General features: G+C 48.0%; 1 protein-coding gene across 1 annotated transcript in view; it reads left to right on the forward strand.

The window, feature by feature from the left end:
- LOC138259728 (uncharacterized) overlaps positions 1–18,135 on the forward strand; it is a 136,609-nt gene that overhangs the window by 40,860 nt on the left and 77,614 nt on the right. Inside the window, exons 9-11 of the mRNA XM_069207621.1 lie at positions 4,518–4,547; positions 4,636–4,776; positions 5,002–5,031. Of these exons, the coding sequence (XP_069063722.1) occupies positions 4,518–4,547; positions 4,636–4,776; positions 5,002–5,031 (201 nt within the window). The remainder of the gene's footprint in view (positions 1–4,517; positions 4,548–4,635; positions 4,777–5,001; positions 5,032–18,135) is intronic.

Raw genomic sequence — 18,135 nt, forward strand, 5'->3', positions numbered from 1 at the left:
GTGGAGGGGAAAGCCGGGAATGCTTTCCTACATGTTTTAAGCTGCAGATACCCTAGCCATAACACAAATAATGTGTCTCCAGGCTGCTTTGGAGACTAAAGTAAACTAGAAGGGCGCTCAGGAAAAAACGTAAATGCTCATAAACCGTTTGTGCACCAAACACCTACTAATATGCATATACCTTCCCGTCCATTTCGGAAGTACAACGGTACTTGGCGTCCAAGCTCAGCCGGTGAAACCAAATGTATCTTCATGAACATATACTTCGTGTTGAGGTAAATGTGTGCGGGAACTGAACTGAAACCATAGAAAACGTGTAATTGGACCTGGCAAGTCTTTGTCCAACATTTATTCCCTGTCCCGGGCAGTGATTGGAGTGGGCTCACTATCTTCAGCCATGTATCTCCACGTCCGATTACCAGCCGATTCAGAGTGAGAGCCAAACTGTGGCTGCTCTAGTGAACTCTCTTGGAAGAAAACACTGAAGGCAATGTGGCAGACCCACTTCCAACCTATAAAAACCGCATGGTGGATACAACCAGGCAAATCCAGTCACCTTTTTCAAGAGAACATGCTTTCCCACGTGACAGCAAAGGAACACTGTAGCTGTTGCTATGCTATACTTCGGGAAAGTATTCAGAAAGCAGTTTGGGATTCCTGCAGATAGTGGCATGGCAAGTACACCATTCGTATCCCTTAGAAGATCGCTGTGGATGCACTGCAACAGTCTGATTGTACTCCATTGGAAAGGCATGTGATCATTTTGTTTGCATCAAGGAATAGGTTATGTGCATCCCTCCTTTCATGTGAAAATGTGGGATGGGCTACCACATAGAACCCGGAATATCTTTATGTGAGCCGGTATGCATTACTCTGGAGTCCGTAGAGAGTTTACAAAAGACAAGAACAGAACATTGAGGGCCATATTTATACTTTTTGATGCAAAACTGCGCTAACGCAGTTTTGCGCCAAAAAAATTAGCGCCGGCTAACGCCATTCTGAAGCGCCATGCGGGCGCCGTATTTATTGAATGGCGTTAGCCGGCGTTAGCCGACCGGCGCTGCCTGGTGTGCATGAAAAAAAAACACGTACACCAGGCAGCGCCGGCGTAGGGAAAAATGGCGTTTGGGCGTCCAAAAATGGGGCAAGTCAGGCTGAGGCAAAAAAATCGTCTTAACCCGATTTGCGCCATTTTTTTTGGGCGCCCAGACGCCATTAACATGACTCCTGTCTTAGCAAAGACAGGAGTCATGCCCCCTTGCCCAATGGCCATGCCCAGGGGACTTATGTCCCCTGGACATGGTCATTGGGCATAGTGGCATGTAGGGGGGCACAAATCAGGCCCCCCTATGCCACAAAAAAAAAATTCAAAAAAATACTTACCACAACTTACCTTTTCTTCCCTGGGATGGGTCCCTCCATCCTTGGGTGTCCTCCTGGGGTGGGCAAGGGTGGCAGGGCGTGTCCCTGGGGGCAGGGGAGGGCACCTCTGGGCTCATTCTGAGCCCACAGGTCCCTTAACGCCTGCCCTGACCCAGGCGTTAAAAAGAGGCGCAAATGCGGGGTTTTTTGCCCCGCCCACTCCCGGGCGTGATTTTTGCCCGGGAGTATAAATACCACGCACATGCCTGGGAGTCATTTTTTAAGACGGGAACGCCTACCTTGCATCTCATTAACGTAAGGAAGGTGTTCACGCCAAAAAATGACGCTAACTCCATGAACTTTGACGCTAGACGCGTCTAACGCCAAAGTATAAATATGGAGTTAGTTTTGCGTCGAATTTGCGTCGAAAAAAACGACGCAAATTCGGCGCAAACAGAGTATAAATATGCCCCTGAGAGTGCAAATTCCACATAAAACACAAATGATGAATGTTGCCTTTGATTAAGGTAAGTATTCTCTCTGATCAAGAAGCACTCAACATTGGTAGAACAATAGGACTTGGGGAGTGATTACAGTGGTTATTTCCGTCCTGTCCGTTAACAGGGGCTTTTGTACAGGATGTAATTACAAGTTTCATTTTATTTAACACAACCGATAATTATCGGATGCATTAAATAACCCAACATTCGTTAAATTTCAAAAGGACAAACCTGCTACAATTTAACAGAGGAAAACATGGTACTTACCTATCATGCGGACTTTGCTATGTTAAACACCAAAATCCATGTTATTCCCCATAAACTCATAAACTCACCTATGCTCAAACCACGTCGCAGACTCTCACTGAAACTCTTAATGTCACTTGTGGAATATTCTAAAGGTAATGTTTATTCCACTAGACAATGACATCTCAGCAATAGCAGGGTGACTGGAAACAAGAGAGAATAGGTTACAATAGCAGTGAATAAAAACATCTCAGAGGGTAAGTGAGATGGATGAGCACATAGGTTACAATCACATTGGGGGTTATTCTAACTTTGGAGGAGGTGTTAATCCGTCCCAAAAGTGACGGAAAAGTGACGGATTTACCACCAGCCGTATTACGAGTCCATTATATCCTATGGAACTCGTAATACGGCTGGTGATATATCCGTCACTTTACCGTCACTTTTGGGACGGATTAACACTCCTCCAAAGTTAGAATAACCCCCATAGTGTTTTTAAATCACTTACCATGCAGCTGTTGGTTAAGTGGATCTTATTTCCACAGGTAGGAAGCTAGGTCCTGGCTGAGCAGAAAGATGGAAAGTTAGAGCACTTAACATGTTTTTTGGATCCTTTTGAATGCTGGAAGGGATGGTGTGAGATCTCAGAAATAGGGGAGGAGTTCTCACTGCTGGGTGGTTTGTGTGTGAGCAAGAAATATCTGAATGAAGGCAATGTAGAGATGCCTTGTGGTGACCATATAGTACTGGGCGACCAGAGGGGACCATTTAAGGTGTACTGAACCAATAGACAAGACATTGATGGTGGATGGTGGGCTTGCAGGCCACAGCACTGAATGTCAGACAAGGAAATCTACAGTGGACTTTGGGCCTGATTTAGAGTTTGGCCGAGGGTATACTTAGTCACAAATGTGAAGGATATCTTTTGTGCCTTATTACCAGTGCATTAAAGCCTATGGCACTTGTAATATGGCAGACAGGGCACCCATCACATTTTGACGGAATATCCCAGCCACCAAACTCTAAACAAGGGCCTTTGTTAAGGATGTCTGTCTAGATCATTGTGCTGGAAAAAGAACATAGCAGTACAGCACACATGATATGACAGTGCATGTGACACAATTTAGTTCTTTCTCATGTGAAATTAAAGTTGGCTGGGCAACCCAATCGAGAAAAAGCTACATTGCTCTAATACCTTCTCACAGCATAAGGTGATCAAGGTGTTGCTCAAGTAAATTGAGAGGTGAGAACAGTACCTCCAAATGTTTAGAAGGTGGTATGCAGTACTGGTGATAATTAGAGACAGCATGAGGTGACAGTCAAAGCCTATGGCACGTTTTCTAGCAGAAGCCTGTGGATAAATTACATTCTACTACCATCCAATTTCTATATATCCACCTTAAACCTTGAGGTGTATGTCAGGGCAGTGACTTCAGAATGTTTACCCAAATCACTGCAGTGACTAAAAGTGGCTTCTGGCAGTTCAGAGAGATTATGCTGTGCACTCGTTACCTCGAATTCCAGACATAGCAGTAGATACTGTAATCATCCCATAATTGATCATGCTGATGCATTCTATGTTTCCATCTCCAAATACAAGGTGTCATGGCCCCAAAAGGCACCCACATGGATTCCAACCCGTATAGTACAACAAAACCATGTCGCCCATGCACTTCAAGGCCTACACTGCCTTCAAATAAAGGGCAAGGATAAAATGCATGTTTCTGCGTCTGACATAGAATGCTTGGCCATCATGCCTCCCTACCTGCGCTATGAGATCACCCACTAGACTGGTTATAACCAGTTTTGACCATTCAAGCCTACCTCATTCTAAACACAGAGTGCACTGGTGCTACACGCTTACCCGTCCAAACAACCGTCTTTTCTTTGTCTTTTGGGGTTTTTCACCACTCTGATCTCCATTAGATTTGTCAAAAAAATACTGCTCGCAGAGAGAATCAGTACAACAATTTTCCATCTATAGTTTTTGATTGCAACAGCAGGTAATCCCCCATTCCCCACAGTTACGGTCTCACACACCTCTGAACCCCCTGCACCTCTAAGTCGTCGTCCCCCAAACACCGAGGAGCCAGAATGTTTGCCAGGCAACCAATACAAGCCCCACCACCCTACTTTCTTCTTGCAGCCCCTTCCTCTGAGAACAAACTCCACCATTATTGATTAACCTACTCCAGTTTATGTCAGAAATGTGCCTCTTCTTTTGTCTCTGAACCCTGCTGCTTGTGGATGAATCCACCTACTGTCTGATGTTTTATTGCCATCTGTATTTTTTGATCCACCTCAATGACCTCTGTGTATATTCTTTACCTGGTTTCTTGTGAGGAATTATATGCAGGGAATGCCTTTTAAACTACATAAATAAAATATACTGTGTTGTCCTTTAATTAGGGAGCCTGAAACATCCAATCAAACTACTTGGTAAGTGCTAAACCCACAGTGTTTGCTGGATGTAGTTGGTGTTTCATAGAACTTGTCCTGCCCTTCTAACGTTGACTTTTTCGCTAAGGTATTATGATGACTGGGGCAGTCCTGCCGAAAAGATGACCTGCTCTGTCCACAATGTCAACGCATGTAACAGTTCTTCCAACACTGTGATGTGGCAGCGTGGCAGTTCCATTGCCTTCCTCAGTGAACCCAAACCTACAAGGTGAGCTAAAGTCTTCATACAGCATGAATGCATTCTCAACTGGGGCGATAAGTTTATTGTAACCTTCCATGAGGGAGAGAATAAGTATGGAATGGACTCATTTTAAGCATTCTGACACAGACCTCTGTGGACATTGCCTCATATCAGCGCCAGAACGTACCCCAGTCTTACTGCACATCAGTGGTAAGCGATTCTTAAACTATTTGCATATTTTCCTCTTTTTAGTGATCCCACAGAAGAGAATGGAAAGTCAGAGTAAGTCCTAAATCCCCTCTGTTAAATCCTTACGTTTTGTGTCCAAGCAGCTGTTACATTCCGAATAAATACTTAATTGTTGCAGTTTTTTTTATTGTAGGAGCATGGGTGGTAGTTTGAAAAGAGAGGTTATTCTCTTTTCAGAGAACAATATTTAGGCAATTGAAAGACAATTTAGTGCAATATCCCTTGAGTTCTTAGCAATGTTTGGAAGCACAGTGATATGCGCTTAAGAGACAGACTCACTAAACGTTCTCTGGCATTAAGTGTCCCATATAGCTGTTTACATAATTCCAGGGTCCTCGCTCTAATGGTAGTGGAAAATCTACCAAATAAGCTTAAGTTTTTAGGTTGAGTGTAAGTGTACGGCTTCTTGTATACTTTTAAGTATATTTCTTCTGTGGGCTTCCAGCTATTTCATTTGTTAGTTTCAAGGTCATTTACAAATCCTCGCTTGCTAGTGGTCAGTCATGCCTCTTTGTCCCTCCTTCTTCCGTGTGGGAGCAGGGACCAACTACTGTATATTTATGCTTCGTCCTGTTTATCTGGTCTGTAGGGGACTTTTCTTTACTTTGTTTCCTAATCCTGTCCAGTCAAGCTTCCCTTTTCATTTGCAGAGCATTCTTTCTCTGAGCTTAGCTGTAAACAAGGCTGTAAAACAGGCTGTTATCTTGGTCACATTCTGTCTTTGTGGGTTCTCTGTACTCTCTCTCAGCTGCCTGGCTCCCGCCCATCCTTGGCTTCCATATTCTTTACAAAGTGTGCCTGCCAATGTGCTGAGAGCAAGGGCAGAGGATCACTTGTAATTGCTTATAGCCTAAGCACTCAGCTCTACCAGGGCTCTGCAATGCTTAGAGCCAGTGCTCACATTTGCTCCATATTGGGATCCCACTCACTGCTCCATTGGTGCACCTCAGTTCACACACTCCAAGCCCCCAGCTGTGCCAGTGCCAGGAACCCCACACACACTGTCTGCCAGAGCACCTCAGTTCTTGCAGTCAGTACAATCTGCTGCTCCAGTACTGGGACCTCTGGCGCAGCTCCATCAATACACCGCAGTTCACACACTCCAAGCCCTCAGCCGTGCCAGTTCCAGGAACCCCACACACGTTGTCTGCTAGAGCACTTCAGTTGACGCAGTCACTACACTCTGCTGCTCCAGTACTGGGACCTCAGGCGCAGTGCCATCAGTGCACCGCAGTTCACACACTCCAAGCACTTAGCTGTGCCAGTACCAGGAACCACACACACACTGTCTGCCAGAGCACCTCAGTTCTTGCAGTCATTGCACTCCGCTGCTCCAGTACTTGGACTTCGGGTGTAGCTCCATCAGTCCACCGCAGCTCACGCATTCCAAGCGCTCATCCTTGCCAGTGCCAGGAACCCAACACTTGGTATCTGCCAGAGCACCTCAGTTCTCGCAGTGAGTGCCCTGCTGCTCCAGTACTGGGTCTGCAGGCGCAGCTCCATCAGTGCACCGCAGTTCAAACACTCCAAGCCCTCAGCCATGCCAGTGCTAGGAACCCCACACATGCTGTCTGCCAGAGCATCTCAGTTCTCGCCATCAGTACACTCTGCTGCTCCAGTACTGGGACCTCAGGTGCAGCTCTGTCAGTGCACCGCAGTTCATACACTCCAGGCCCTCAGCCGGGCCAGCACCAGGAACCCCAGACACACTGTCTGCCAGAGCACCTTAGTTCTCGCAGTCAGTGCACTCTGCTGTTCCAGTACTGGGACCTAGAGCGCATCTCCATCAGTGCACCGCAGTTCACACACTCCAAGCCCTCAGACATGCCAGTGGCAGGAACCCCACACACGCCATCTGCCACAGCACCTCAGTTCTCTCAGTCAGTACACTCTGCTGCTCTAGTACTGGGACCTTGGGCTCACATCTGTCAGTGCACAGCAGTTCACACACTCCAAGCCCTCAGCCGTGCCAGGAACCCTTCACATGTCGTCTGCCAGAGCAACTCAGTTCTCACAATCTGTACACTCTGCTGCTCCAGTACTCGGAACTTGGGTGCAGCTCCATCAGTACACCTCAGTTCACACACTCCAAGCCCTTCAGCTGTGCCCGTGCCACAACCCCACGCATGCCATCTGCCAGAGCACCTCAGTTCTCACAGTCAGTACACTCTGCTGCTCTAGTACTGCGACCTCAGTGCAGCTCCATCAGTGCACCTCAGTTCACACTCTGCAAGCCCCCAGCTGTGCCCATGCCAGAACCGCACACATGACATCTGCCAGAGCACCTCTGTTCTTACAGCCAGTACACTCTGCTGTTCCAGTACTAGGACCTCGGACGCTGCTCCATCAGTGCACCTCAGTTATACCACAGCGAGGTCACTTCCTTTCCTATACTGGGACCCTGCTCACATACAGTTCTATTACAGCAGCTCAATTCTAATATTCATTCCCACTGCCAAGCCAATACTGACCCAAAAGAGCAAAACACATCTCAGCCACTGCACCTCAAGTCTAACATTCATCGCCACTGTTAATGGGAACCACCACAGCTCTGCCAGAATCCATCAGTTCTAACATTCAGTGCACATTTCTTCTCAGAACTAAGGCTCACACACATGCCCTTCAGGACTCGTCGCTTCTGTGGTTCAGAGGCTATGCCACTCCCATACTGGGCCCCACTCACAGCTTCACCAGGGCATCTCAAGGCTAATACTCGACAACACTGGCACACCAATACTAGTTTACCTCTGCAAGTGACTTGTAGGGTTGTTTTTTTTTACTAAGTGGCTGACCATAGCTAGTATTGGAAACTCCAAAGGACATTACAAAGGGGAGTAGGTGAGGCTGTTTGTTCAAAGCCTGACTCTCTTCAGGGTCCCACACTGCCACTGCTATATGCATTTATATACCACAAAGTTTTTTTATACATTCATGGCAAGCCAGGTAATGGCAACTGGCGTTAGGTGGTGTGCTGGGGCTGCCTCGAAATGCACCTCAGGAGATAGAGTTTATCTTGGACGGGTATCCTTACAGTGCTTTGAGTGAAACAGAAAGGTCCCCGATTATGCCGTTTGTGACCCGGGTCACACAAAATCTGCTGATAGGCCTGGCAACACCCCCAAAAGTTGTAACCTTGTGAGTATTTTCAGACAATTGCTATGCTTTTCTCTTCTCCCCCTATCTTCAAACATACACTCAAAAACGTATAGTCTCTGTTGCTGCCGAATCGCGCCTACCGGTGGAAAACATGGGCATTTTCTTACCCCGTACCAACAAACAAATAGGACATGAGTGTCCTAACTCATCATTTTTAGGTCGAGCATACAAGCGCTTTCTGACCTGTTGTCAGTATTGTGGGCTTTTAACCACAGCGACCTCACGCCCATCACTTTCAGTCGTTTGTTGGCTTGCCTTTCAAAACTCCCTTGATGTCATTCATAAATGCTTATGTGTGTCCCGCCTTGGGGCGGTTTTGTTACTGCCTTACAGACTGACCCTATTACATGGATTATTGCACGATTGCTGATATACTTCAGCGTGGGCAAACTATTTTTTCTTTTGTCCCTCCCCTTCATGCTGCATGACGGCCATGGCACTCACAGCGCGGTATAAAATCCTCAAAGCGGCTCTCCTGAAATAGTGGGAGTGCCTATATTACAACATTCAGTGCACTTGGGAAACTCGCCCCACAATGCTTTGCAGGCCATTACTTTTAGAAAACATTTTTGCCCAATGCTACAGCTGAAAAAGAAAAATGCCACCAACTCTTGTAAACTCTGTTGTTTACCACTCTGTATGTGCCTGATTTTATACGTCTTCCCATTTGAGTGTGTCTGATGTGTTAGCTGTTTTTTGCCATTGTGTACCTGCACGTCTGTCATTTTTCCTTAGTTGAGCGTATCTGCTGTGCTACAGGGAGTTTTTCCTCATGTGTACCTGCAAATGTTTGTGCAGGTGTCACTCTTTTTCAGTGTATTGGACATGTGAGAAGGGGTGTTCACCTCTCTCTTGGTGGACCCGTATATATCTGTGTACGTCTCCTTGATTCAGCTCATCTGATGTATTTCAGGAGGGATTTCCCACTGTTTGCATCTGTGTATACGCAGCCCTGTTTTAGTGTATTGTATATGTTAGAGGATGTGTCCACTGATGTGTGTACCTGTACGTGTCTGTGGCAAAGTCACAATGTTTTAGGTGCGGTAAAGGAGGTGTTTACCGCTCTGTTTAACTCAGCATGTCTGTGCACGCTGGCCCATTGTCAGTTTATCGGATATGTTAGAGGAGGTGTTCACCGCAGTGTACATGTACAGGTCTTTGCACAGGTCGGCCAGTGTCAGTGCATGGATGTGTTAGAGGGGGTGTTTACTGCAGTGTGTACCTGTACATGTCTGTGCACTTGTCGCCCACTGTCAGTGAATCAGCAAGGTTGGATGGGTGTTTATCGTGACAGAATCACCATCACTCTCCATAGTAGTATAAAGGGCCATTGATTAGGACAGTGTTGCGAATAACTAACCAAACATTTGAACAACTTAAGTACATTCCAGCTTCCCAACCTCTTTCCTATCCCACCCCTTTTGACACACCCCACCTTTCAGTCTTCCATTTTGTTGCCCCAGTTTGTTTCGTTCACCCATTCTCCACCTCCATTCACCTCTTACCTACACTTTCCTTTCATCCCCTGCTTCATTCGGGCATCCCCCCCACTGTCATCCTTCACCTGCTTCTTCTCCCCCCCCCGGAAGGGTGGCCAGGCCCGCATATGACTCTCCACCCTCCCCCATCAACTGCCACCCTGCACAAACCCATGAGGCGTTTTGCTGCCCCACCAGTGAGACCACTGCAACACAGTTATGCCTTCTGCCTGCGCCAAACCTCTTCAGCCCACAAATCTCCCACCAGATAGCGCAAATTTGCACTGTAATAAGACTTGCCCAGGTCCGAAAGATGTACCCCAATATCCCGGAAGAGTGCCGTCTCTTCCTCCTTTATTCCTTAATGAGCCAAAACCTTTATGTTATGCCCCTCACAAAAATCCCTCATTGCTCTATTGAGCTTCCTCCTGGACCTGTCAATCGCCCTGTGTTTGACTGCCCCACTCCATTTTCGCCTGGGCTCCAATTCTGTCCAAAACAAGCAGATTCCTGCCATCTTTTGCTGCAGCAACTCTAAATCCTGCTGCATGTGTTGCAGTAGGGCGAGCCCGGAGAGTCATACCAAATCATTCTCCCCCAAGTGAATCACTAAGGCATCAGGGCAACCCCAATTTGGCAACATGGAAGTAATAAAAGGTAGCAAATTTCCTCAGCACATTCCGCTCTTCCCTCATGTCTGCTGCTCGGCAGTCCAAGAGAGCGTCCATAAATCTACTTCTCTGCATATTTGGCTACCCAATGAACGAAGGAGTGGCTGACCAGCCACATAGCCACCTTCAACATCCCAGAACCCCGCATACATCCAGTTGGAGAAAAACAGAAATCAGTTTGGGAAGACAAGCCCCCCCCCTCAACCTCACCCCCAACTTTAACCCCTCTCTCTCTCCCCTTTCCCTTCAAATCATCCTGTGGCCTAACCAGCTCATGCTCTCACATACCGCTCACAACATTGTGAATGCCACCATCCTATCCACCTGATCTGAGACCAGTCCCACCCAAGGCATGCATCCGCAGTTGCTACCCCAATCTGGAAGGAGTGAATACCAAAGCTACCCACCTGTCTGCCCAACCTCCGCAGCACCATTCACAACACGGCCAACAACTGAATTGATGTGAGCTGTGACCCGTTCGCATGACAAAAAACACCCACATACCTGTGGGCCCGTGCTCCAAAAACCTCCCCCACTCACTGACCGGGCATGCTTCCGGATTGGCTTCTTTATATGGCCACACCCATTTACCCCTTCCAAGCTGATCTGTTTTAGACTTCCGCAACCATATGCCCAAACGGTCGCCCTCCAGCCGCACTTCCCCAAGCTTCTCTTCCACAGCCTTGCCCACCACCAACAACTCAGACACCCGAAAAGCACAAAAAAAAAACATGTCATGAAGATGCGAAAAAGTGCCATTTCATAAATATCCGTGCAGCATACCGGCAACACATGTAACACCTCTAGCAATAAATCAAGCTATTGCTTCCCTTACCGCCGCACCTGTCCCCCTTTCTTTGCCACACCCCTTTAACATTTTCCCCAAAATCTCATCCTTTGCTGGATCACAACCAAAAAACTACTTGACATAAAATGAAACCCCAGCCAACTTGCCCCCAATTGTGGCTGGTGACAAACATTTCTTAATCAAAAACAGCACAAAACTTATTACGCAAGAGTGCCCTGCTCCTGTAACCACCACTGCCCCACAATACTGTCAAAGGATACAAATTCCAACCATGCCATCTGGTAACTCCGCCGCGTGGATTCTGCTAGGGACTGTTCCACAAGGCTAACGACCATCAAGCCCTCCAACTCCCAAATGTCTGCCAGGACTGCTGTCTTGCATTCGTCTGCGCCAGGTGCCCATGTACAGAAACAGTGCCACTGTGAACGAGACAAGGAATCCGCAATGGAATTGTTAACCTCAGGAATGTGAGCAGCTTAAAAAATTATATTCAATGTCAAACAACGAAGCATGAAATGCCGTACCAGCCGCAAAACTCTGAGATCCCTTGCACTCTGCCTGTACACCAGTTCCACCACTGCCAAGTTGTCCACCTGAAACATCACTGTCCTATTGGCAAGTTCACCACCCTACACAGCCAATGCCACCAGCAATGGAATTTTAGTTAAAAAAATGCAATGCCCCTGCCCTGAGAGATCCACTGTTGAGGCCATACCTCCGCGCACCACCTGTCATCCCAAAAGAGACCGAAACCTGCTGCCTCCACTGCATCAGAAAAAAATCTGCACCTGCCACGCTGTGTCCTCCTCTTGAAAAGCCATGGAAACCCCATTAAATGAGTAAGGAACATTTCACACACCTTGATATCCTCCCTCAAGCCCACGGACATGCGAATCTGGTGATGAGGTAGCGATGCACCAGACATAGCTAAGCCCAGGTGCCAACAGAACATCCTGCCTCCTCGCACCACCCAGCAAGAGAAATTGAGAAACCCCAACAGTTGTTGTGCTTCCCTCAACTCAATCTTATGTAATAACTGGAGGTGCTGAAGAAAATCTACAATCTCCTTCACTTTCTCGGCTGGCAGCCGTGCAATGAGTGCCACCGTGTCTAGTTCAATACCTAAGAAAGCCAGTGTAGTACTAGGACCTTCGGTCTTATCTGGAGCCAATGGAACACCCATGTCTAGTGCCATCCGTTCAAAACACCTCAAACCCTCTCACATGTCCCAGACTTTGCCTCACCGACAAATAGAAAATCATCTAGGTAGTGGGACACCGCTCTATGATCACTTTCTTACACACCCATTGGAAAAAGGTACTGAATGCTTTAAACAAGGTGCAAGAAATAGCACAACCCATAGGGAGGACCCTGTCTACATAGATAGCCCCGTGCAGTTGCATACCCAGTAAGGTGAAGTCTTCAGGATGAATGGTCAAGAGCCTAAAAGCTGCCTTGATCTCACATTTTGCCAGCTCAACCCCACTGCCACACTTGCGAACCAGCCTCATGGCATCATCGACTGACGCGTACACCACCCTCGTGTCCTCGGGTGCAATTAAGTCATTCAGTGGCGCCACCTCTGGCCAAGACAGGTGATGGATGAGACAAAACTCCCCTGGCTTTTCTTTTGGCACCAAGCCCAGTGGTGAAATCATCAAATCCTCCATAGACCACTCATAAAAGGGGCCCGCAATCCTCCCTTCAGCTACTTCCTTACTCAATTTGCCAGTGACCACCTCCGGCAATCCTTTGGCTGACCGCAAATTGTCAGCCCACCTTCGCTGTTATGGTCCCTGATAGCCTACTCTGAAGCCCTCTCTGAAACCCCATTGCAATTTACGTGCTACGTCCGTGTCAGAATGCAGGCGCAGCCACGGGAGCAGTTTGGTCAGTTCAATTGGTGTAGAAACCCATTGGCCCAGGAGCTCCTCGAGCACCACGACCCCTGGGCGACCTCTACTGTTGTGCTGGGCTTGCCAGTGAAATACACTGCATAACTGGGTGTTGCCCTGCATTTGGAACACTCATGCTTACATTTACAGGGGTGACGGGAGCAGAAGCCTTTGTTGAAATTCCAACATGCTCCCCGCTGGAAACTGGAGCTCTCTGTATGTTACTCGCCCCGACCAGGGCGGGACGGAGTTGAAAAGGTCTGTATATCACCGGCAGCCCACTTGCTGTGTGAGTTGATGAAGCAGAATGTGGAGACGCCATCCACTGCATCCATAGTTCCGAATCGACATCCCCCCATGGTTTGTCTGGGTTCACGCTCACCTTAGCACTGAACTCCTCATCATAACTCAGCCATGCAAAACCCCCAAAATGCAACTGTGCCTTGCAAATGATGTCCATATACTTAAACATCGCAATGGCCCTGTCGGGGTATTTGTCGCAATAAATGCTCACATAGATCAGAAACGCTGACTTCCAGTTCTCCATCATAATGGGAACCCTCGGCCTGTGTGCTAGTTCTCACTCCTCCTCCTTGGACCCCTCCTTAGCTTGTATTTCCCTGTGGAGAAGCTTGAATACATCTACGTATTTGTGTTTCCAAATACGATTCTTGGTCTTTTCCCCCATGTGCGACCCCAGCAGCATCACCAAACCCATATATGGGAGGCGTTTCTTGTGTCCACTCCCATCCCTTGCTTCACTGTCCGTGTCTGTATCAGCACCTTTATCTCTCTCACCTCCAGATGTCACGTCCTGCCCTGCTGTGGTACCTGCTATCTGCGCTGCCACTGACGACTGTCTGTCGCTTTCCCTCTGCTTCTTGTATCTCACCTGCTTCCCATTCATCACTGTCTGCCTCATAGTCAAGCTCTATCCCATCCTCCACATCCATGTCATCTCTCACATCATCAAATTAAGTATGCAGAACTCTGTGACGCTCTGCCTCACCATCTCCTACATGGCGTCTGCCATAACTCCTACGTGTGCGATCCTCCACTGTAGGGTAGGCTGCCGAAGATCCCCTATTTCTTCAGACCAACGTCCGAGGCCGTTTTGCGCCCCGTTGGCTGTACCACCTTTCTGGCAGCCTCTCTCGCTGGCATTGCTGTTCCGCGCCACGCATGACCCCCCCCTCCCACTTGTGCCACTCACACTGCTGAACCCACTGGCTGCACAGGCTTCCTGCTGACCCCTTGTTCCGTCATTAGGCACCCATACCCAACTACCCTGTTCCTGCCCTTGATCAGCCTGTTCCGCTGGCCCCCCAGCCCCCACATTGCCTGTCTTACGCTTGATATCTCCTCAAAAGCCTCCTCCCTGTCCTTGCATAATTGGGCCCATCTCTCCTCCGTCTCAGCCACCACCCTGCTCTGCTCCCTGATCCGTGCCTCAATGTCTTCAGCCGCCCATGCCAAGCTGTCAGCTCCGCTCACCCTGCCCACTGGCACCTCACCCCTGCTGGTCTCAGCCTCCGCTGTATCTGCCACCCGTCCTGCCTATACGTCTGGCCCCTGGCCTGCACTTAGCTTGCCTTTTTTCCCCCTTGTAAGGGGCCCCGGAATCTGGCCCATCCCCCCAGTAGTCCCCTTGCCCTCCCCAAGGATAGATCCAATGGCATAGACCCTACTGCTAGGCCCTGCTGGTCCCACTGTCCCCCGGGGCCTGGGCTGCCTCACCGCTGGGCCCCTGTAAGTGGTCCAGAATTCCTGACCCTTCCACCATCGCCTCTGGGCCCCCCTCAGCCTGTCCCACTGGCTCAACTCCGCGATTAGAGAAGAAGGGTAGAAGCGCTACATCTCCTCCTCCTGCTGACTTCCACTCTGCTTTACCTTTTTCGTCAGTTGTGTGACGAGTGATTATCGAATTCTCTTTAATTCTGTGTGTACAACTATTCCTTTCTCACTATTAGTGGCAACTTAGCTTTCTCTAGAACCCCCTTCAATACTACAATTGGATAGTAGACTATGTCAAATACTGAGCCCGGGTAGCATCAGTTGCTTTGTTATATCTGGTATTAGTCGATTACCATCTTTGTACAATCTCTTGAGTAATTAATCACCACATTGCACACGATAATGGTCTTGTGTTTTTGTCTGTTGATTGTTTTATCGCACTTTTAGAGTATCTCGCGCCCGGCTATTGGCCGGTGTGGTCCCATGATGCACGTCTCTTGACAGGGATGGTAAGTTGCCAGCCAAATACCTTCCATCTTTTTTGCATGCACACGTGTGCCACGGCAATCACCATCCCCGTGTTCCCCACTTTTTGACACCGTCTTGTTGATGTTATGAATTCATGACATCATCATAACTCAGTAACTTGGTATTTTTGCTATGTCTGATTGACCCTTGTTTATCTCTATTACAGGACGACTTGTAGAAATAGTACAGTCAGACGAGTGTATGTGACTGGATACATTCTAACTGATAATTTCAGTGGTTATTAGTCTTTATAGCCTACTTATAGGAGAAGTATTTAGTTATTAGGTCCCGAAGAAGCGTCGTTGGATCCTGTTGGACCTTAAAGACGCGAAATATGTTGACCCTCTGTTAGGGACGGATGGTAGTTCCTCCCCCTTTTGTTCTTGATACCTTTTGGATAGAGTGTCAGACCATTGTCTCTGTGTCACTCTCCTGATTGTTTTTAATCTTGGCCGCAACCCCCCGTTTGGATTAATACATTTTCTCTTGGTCTGGGATTGTGAGCCAATGTTATCATTTAGTGTGACTCTCCTTATTTCCTTCTTTTCAAAACTCACTCTTGGGGTGTTGGCATCATCGAGAAAAGATCTCCGGCAAAGAGCCCGCCCTTCGAGCGGTTCCCGTCAGACATTGCAGCGCCGGTCTGACGAGGAGCAGCGCCGATGATGAAGCATGACACCCAGTTGGGTGTGTGAGGTTTCTTGCTCCTAAAGTTTAGGACTTCTTTGTATCCCTTTACTCTTTACTCTGCTTTTGGAACAGTGTATTAGTTTTTGTTATAGTATCTACTCCGGGAGGATATACACTGGACCATTATCCCTCCCTATCCCTCTGTTTATTGACCTATTTATACCCACCCTCAGAGCCCTCCCCTGCCTTCCACCCCTCCAATCCCCTGTCCCGTGACATCATCTCCGCTACGAAGGATCCCGTGGAGAGACTAGACTCCATCTCTGCTCTCCGCGGGGCCCTTCATTGCTGTATGTAGCAGTACGTGTCCATGCACACATCACCCTGTGTCAGTGCATTGGATATGTTAGATGAGGTGTTTACCGCGTGCATCCCTGGGCATGTTCGTGCGTAGGTCGGCCAATGTCAGTGCATGGATGTGTTAGAGGTGATGTTTACCGCCATGCGTACTTGTACATGTCTGTGCATGCGTCTCCCACTGTCAGTGCATCAGATATGTAAGAGAATTTGTTTACGTTGAGCGCCGCACAGGTGTTTACGCTTCTGCCTGCACATGCGCGCCCTCCTGCCTGTCACCCTCCAGGGATGCCTTTTGTACTCCACGTCACTAGCAGCCTGTTTGTTCCTCTGGTTATCAGTTTGTGCGCATGCCTGTCCGGATGTCTCCGGAGCTCCTTCATCTTCAGATGCTGAATGTGGGAGCACTTAGGAGCCGTGCATATTAGAGCAGAGCATTTGCTGTTCAGAGCACATGTGCCGCCAAATCAGCAAACGAGACTGAGCCACGCAGACTTCTCAGCCCAAAGAGAGCTTGCAGAACAGTACACATAGGCCAGGAAAAGATGCTAGTGGCTGGCAACAAGTTATACTGCACTGCTGAACTGGGCGTACTAACTAACACCTAATGCACAAGCATTTCAACTTACAATGGGGCAGTTGTTTAGTGACTGCCAAGATGCATGTATTATTTCCACAATGACATATTAAAAAAAGGTGCGCGCCCCATTGCGTGCCCCGCCGTGCTAAAAGTAGAACAGGTGTGCAAACACAATCTGAACATAGTAAAGATCGCTAGAAGCACTCTATTTACTATCTCTTCAGAAGACCACCATAACATTTTAAACGTGCTTCGTCACTGGAAAGTTTATTTTACTGACAATATCTAGAAGTATTTTTACAAGCCATGTTCAAACAGGGAGAGGCTCTTTTGCACATCTGCCCTACACTTTACGCTAACAAATCTGAACAACAAATATCTCAGCGACGTTCTTAAAGGAGTTCTCAGATATCAAGAAGTCAAGACATTTGGGCACATATTTATACTTTTTGATGCAAACCAGCACCAGCGCTGGTTTGCGTCAAAAAGTTTACCACTGGCTAACGCCATTCCTACACACCATGCGGGTGCCTTATTTGATGTATGACGTTAGCCGGCGCTGCGGACTGGTCAGAGTAAAAAAAAAAGACTCAAACCAGGCAGCGCCGGCGTAGGGGAAAATGGGGGTTGTGCATCAAAAAATGGTGCAAGTCAGGTTTGAGTCAAAAATCATGGCTCAAACCGGACTTGCACCATTTTTTGACACACAACCCCCCACTGAAATGCCTCCAGTCTTAGCAAAGGCAGGAGTCATGCCCCCTTGCACAATGGCCATGCCCAGGGAACTACTGTCCTCTGGCATTGGTCATTGGGCACAGTGGCATGTTGGAGGGCAAATTATGCCCCTCTATGCCACTTAAAAAAAAAAAAACATCCAAAAAATGACGCACATGGAGGAATTTTGTCGTCCGCAGGGTCGGCGTCATAGTATAAATATGGTGCACGGCTTGCGGCGAATGTGCGTCAAACTTTTTGACGCACATTTGGCTCAAACAGAGTATAAAAATGCCCCTTGAAGACTAGAAAAACAGAATAACGGGAAACAAGCCTCCTCTGCAAAACATTCCAGATAAGCGGCGGTGGATACATTACATTTCCTTCTTCGAAGAGCTCTCACTTTACGCTCTTCAGCCCCTCTTGACCTCCCAGCCTGCATCACTGTCAGCGGCACGATGCATGCAACCTTTTCACACCAGTAATATTTCCCCAAGTTTGGCACACGTGGCGGAAATTTCCAACAAAAATAAACAAGTATTTGCAATGCAATGGGTCTCGCGTTTGCTCGAGTTAGAGCTATTAG

Source organism: Pleurodeles waltl, chromosome 9 (assembly GCF_031143425.1).
Source record: "Pleurodeles waltl isolate 20211129_DDA chromosome 9, aPleWal1.hap1.20221129, whole genome shotgun sequence".
NCBI lineage: Eukaryota > Metazoa > Chordata > Amphibia > Caudata > Salamandridae > Pleurodeles > Pleurodeles waltl.